Here is a 4,605-nt window from a genome sequence, read left to right as displayed (position 1 = left end):
ATATTTTACTTACAATATAATATATCATACTATAAACTAATATCTTTTTTAAAGTAAAATATGTTGGATCAAGTATGACCGAATTCTGGTAGCGCATGTTGGCAGAATATTATGATGCCCAAGGGATAAATAGTTTAGAGTCTCGTATATTTTGTAGTAAAATAAAAAAAAAATAAGAGCCTTCATGCGCCCGAGTTGATAAGCTGCTAAGTTTTCGTTCGTTCCTCGGAACAACGGGTGAACACTTTATTGTTGAAGAAGTTATAAAGTACAATATGACTAGCGTCTCGCAATTTTCCATTGTACGGCTGATTTGATTAAACCGGGCTTCGGTTGAGACATGATGCGGAATATAATTCATGATTTAATTAAAGATGCGTGATTCTTCATATGCGCCCGATTATTATCAGCTCGATCACGTCAAAAACACTCGGACATGAACGCGCGTTCTTAATAAAGCATATAAAATTTAATCGTTTAACACCCAGCTGTATAACGTTACGATTATTATAAACAGAAAAAATTTTATTGTGAAATTTTACATTGCACTTAACCTAATTGTTTCTAGATGTCTTCTTTAGTCATATTTTTGAACTTCTGTTTGAAAGAAAGCTGTTTTTTTTTATTCTTTTTTTTTTAATTGGGTTCTTAAGTAATTAAATAGTATAGACGCAAATAAGCGTTGTGCACTCTGGCTGCCGTTATGCGTGTCTCGTATAGAGGAGGACATTAATGTCCTCTCTTGGACGATTTAGTGCATACCGTATGACCAGAATATTATGAACGTTTATATGCGCGTCGGTCAAAATAGCCAAAATGTTACAACATGCTGCAATATACGCGTAAAGTACGATCTTGTGTACATTTAACAGTTTTATTTCAAAGAATTTTTTGTTTTTCGCGATTTTTTGTTTATATGTTTCATTAAACAGTAAAAAGGCAAATATCATGATTTCATTACTATATATTTTTAAAAATTTGGAGAGAATTTATCATAAAAAACATTTAGATTCTTTCAGTTTAACGCCAAAGCTTATAATTGCGATCGTCAGAATTAATGCGACAAGTAAAGGATATTTTATTTTCAGCGTAACTATTGCACATAATAAAATAACGTAACTGAACTCTGCGAATAAATATAATAGACATGTATTTCGCAAGTACGAATCTATTAATGATAGCTCACACTATGTTAGCCAATATCTACGAAAAGTTTTTAACTATAAGAACACTTTTCAGAAAACCTCTCATTATACCAGCGATAAACAATAGTGGTCTCGAACTGATAAAGACACTTGTTACAGACGCGCAGAATGTTATCTTATCAATGGGACTTCTGGGAATGGAAAATACATATTCCTTGTGCAATTTATCTTTAATTTTCACTGTTTTTTACAGTTTTACAGTTTGTTTTACTGTCTCACAGTTTAAAAGAAAGAAGATAGTGCAGGCTAAGCTGTGCTTAAATAAGAATGTTATTTTATATAAACATTTAATTATTAATGATGTATCCATTCTGAAAGAAAATAATATGTTGTACATTATATTTTTACAAAAATCTTGTTAAAAAAAATTGTTTTATTTTTCAATGAAAACAGAAAACCAAGGTATATAAAAAAACCAAGGTATAAAAGGAAAAAATACAAGACTATGATAAGTGCTATTGTAAGAAGAAAAACAATTTGTTTCCTGCCGTATTTGCTCTATATCTATGGTGAGAATACGGAAGTTTGTTTTTTTGTTTGGAAATGATGTATTATGTAGATCTAATGTAATATGTTGCAGATGGTTTGTTACGATTAGTAGTTTTCTTCCACACCATGTAACTTTCATCCCACTTAGAAATTGCAATTTTTCGGCATCTTGTGCGACAATTTCCTTAAAATGAATATTTGATTTTACAACAATTAAAATTGTACCATGATTGTCATTAATTCATGTAGTAACGTTGATAGAGTATTAAAAGTAATTTGTTATCGAAAAATATACCGATAATAATTATATTCAAATATCTCTCACTTACTGTATTAAATTTCTTCTTAGTGTTCGTACACAAAATTGACGTTTTCGGGATGTTGCTGAAAAATAGTGCGTGTTGTGCGGATGCTATCGGTCCCGTTTGGCCAGATAAGGTACCCACCAATTTAGTTAAACTATTAGTCTCGTTTCTGGTTAGTTTTGAAAATTTTTGTGGATTACTAATATCTATCTTAAATATCTTGCGTCCCGCTAAAGAAGCATAGTATAAATCTAAAACATTCGTGAGAAAGAAATGAGCAATCGCAAAAATTAGTGAATGACATCAATTATTTACCGAAAAGCTTTCTATGCTTTATATTAGTTATAAAAGTTTCTGTTAGTTATAAAACGTAAATGTGCATGTATAACTGCAGTTAATAAATAAATGGTAGTAATATGACGCAAGTATCAAATCAAAATAACACTTAAATATCTTAATACTTATTTATATGAGCTTGTGTAATAAGCTTATGTAATAATTTAAATAATATTTGTGTTAGAAACTTGGTACTTACATTTATTAATAATTGTTAAGCTGAGACTACTGTCCTTCGAATAAAAACTCTGACCTTCTATGGTGGGATCAGTTGCATTCATAAAATCAGATTCAATTCTGTAGAAGCCTAAATTTTTGTTGTATATCACCAAACCGTAACCTTCAGTGCCAGCCATAAACACCTGTATACATTCATTGTACATACGTTAATCTATTATTTAATTAATATAATAGTTGCATCTTGATTTAAATAACAAGATGTAACGTATTAACGAGACATTTACACGAGTATAGAACAAAGAACGCGTACTGTTATGACTAAACGCGTGAAGTTTGAGAAAAATACTAACGGTTGCATCGTTTATGTAATTGCAATCTCGAACATAAGGAAGTGGTGTCACGAGCAATCCAGTGCCATTTTTGTTACTAGCGATGTCAGGTGGGATGACGAGACATTTCTCGAGCATATCGTTTTTTAAATTGAAGATCAATAGTTTCGGAGGACAAATTTTCTCTTCCCCGACTGCGCCACAATCCAGAACGAAAAGGCGATTGCATTTGATCTAATACAAAAGTAGATATATGCGTAGCACATAATAATATTAATTATTTATATACGATAGCTATATGTTGCTAAAAAAAGATACTGCTATACTCACGGATATTCGGTATACACTTGTAATAGTATCACAACCGCAATTAGTCTTATTGAATTTGTGCCATGTCCAATCTGGATAAGGAGACAGAAGTGGACCACCTCGTTCTACTATCTTATTTATTGTCGTTAAACTAGCTGGTACTCCCCTCTGTCTTACCACAGTAACAAATATTCTACCATCTACAAGAAGTAGAATTGTAAAGATCTTGTGCGCTGATGGAAGATGTGTTTATTGCAAGCATGTTGTAATTGCATTGCAGCAATAATATTATTTATTTTATTGGCAACATACAAATATAATAATTAAATAACAATGATGTTAAGTACTATATTAATAAGTTTTTAAATACAAAGATATTTTATATAAAATTATTGTCATTTCTTTGAATTATAGTATTAACCTACCTGGTGCTATATCTGCATCATATAAAACGTTCTTACTAATTTTATAATAGCCAATTTTCACCGCATTCTGCTTGTGCCTTGAGTTTTTCCATACGTAATCGATATATTCCCATTTGTACTGCTCTTCCAATTCAACACCGAAGCTTATACTTGCAATTGTTAGAATTAATACATTAAATAGTAACTGCGTCATTTTTAGTGTAACAGATATGCACAGTAGAATGACCGAGTTTCATCAATAGATATATGTCACAAGAGTGAATTCAGTAATAGCAACTACAGTGTTTGACAATATTCACTCGAGTTTATATAAGAACTTGCTGTAGGTATAAATAGAAATAATTTTTAGACTCACCTGCGTTATACCGATAGTTAAGAACTGCACACCGTCGTTTAAGGTTAATTGATCTATCATTATTGATAATGATTATTGTTATGTCTAATGATCAATGTGTTATCTTATCAGTGAGTTTTTGAGAAACTGGGAATAGCGTATTTTCGTATTATACATATAATAAATACGCAGTGCATGTATAAAAATATAACATCATGAAAAATAAGTATCATTAAACTGTTCAATTTTTGTCTATCACTTTTATTAATTGTAAAAGTAGTGCAAAATTGTGTGACTCGTTTTATATATAATATATATTTTTTTAATAATTAAATGAGAAACTTTGATAATTAAGTAAAATGCCTCTTTGAGTTTTACAAATACTGTTTAAGTTCAAAGAAATGTATCTTTAAATATTGATTTGATTATGATTTACATTAAACTTGGCCTCATTTCGAGTAATAGTAAATACTTTTTATTATGAGAAGGAGTAACACCCCCACAGCATCAGCGTCTATAACGTATTCCAACATATTATACGAATCAAATGCAAGGGATTTCCAAGGTAATGTCTTGGAAAAAGTGTAGGGTCCATTTTACACGTCCATCACGTCCTGTTATTGCAGATCCGAGTGCAGATCCTTACATGGTGATGTAATATGAAATATCTGGTGATGGATGCTTAATTTGAAA

The 4,605-nt window shown here is 30.7% G+C and overlaps 1 protein-coding gene across 1 annotated transcript; it reads right to left on the bottom strand.

The window, feature by feature from the left end:
• Positions 1-1,578: 1,578 nt before the first annotated feature.
• LOC112463179 (major royal jelly protein 1-like) lies at positions 1,579-3,993 on the bottom strand. The gene is made up of 7 exons (XM_025029376.1): positions 3,934-3,993; positions 3,579-3,810; positions 3,175-3,353; positions 2,866-3,078; positions 2,535-2,697; positions 2,024-2,250; positions 1,579-1,878 (listed from the first exon to the last, which is right to left on the bottom strand). Exons 1-7 carry the CDS (start codon positions 3,991-3,993, stop codon positions 1,579-1,581), a joined length of 1,374 nt encoding a protein of 457 aa, XP_024885144.1.
• Between the last annotated feature and the right edge of the window lie 612 nt (positions 3,994-4,605).

The sequence above is a fragment of the Temnothorax curvispinosus genome, unplaced genomic scaffold (genome assembly GCF_003070985.1).
Source record: "Temnothorax curvispinosus isolate PA1 unplaced genomic scaffold, ASM307098v1 QBEX01013120.1, whole genome shotgun sequence".
Classification (NCBI taxonomy): Eukaryota; Metazoa; Arthropoda; class Insecta; order Hymenoptera; family Formicidae; genus Temnothorax; species Temnothorax curvispinosus.
The sequence above is the reverse complement of the archived record's forward strand: the minus strand, read 5'-3'. Positions and strand labels throughout refer to the sequence as shown.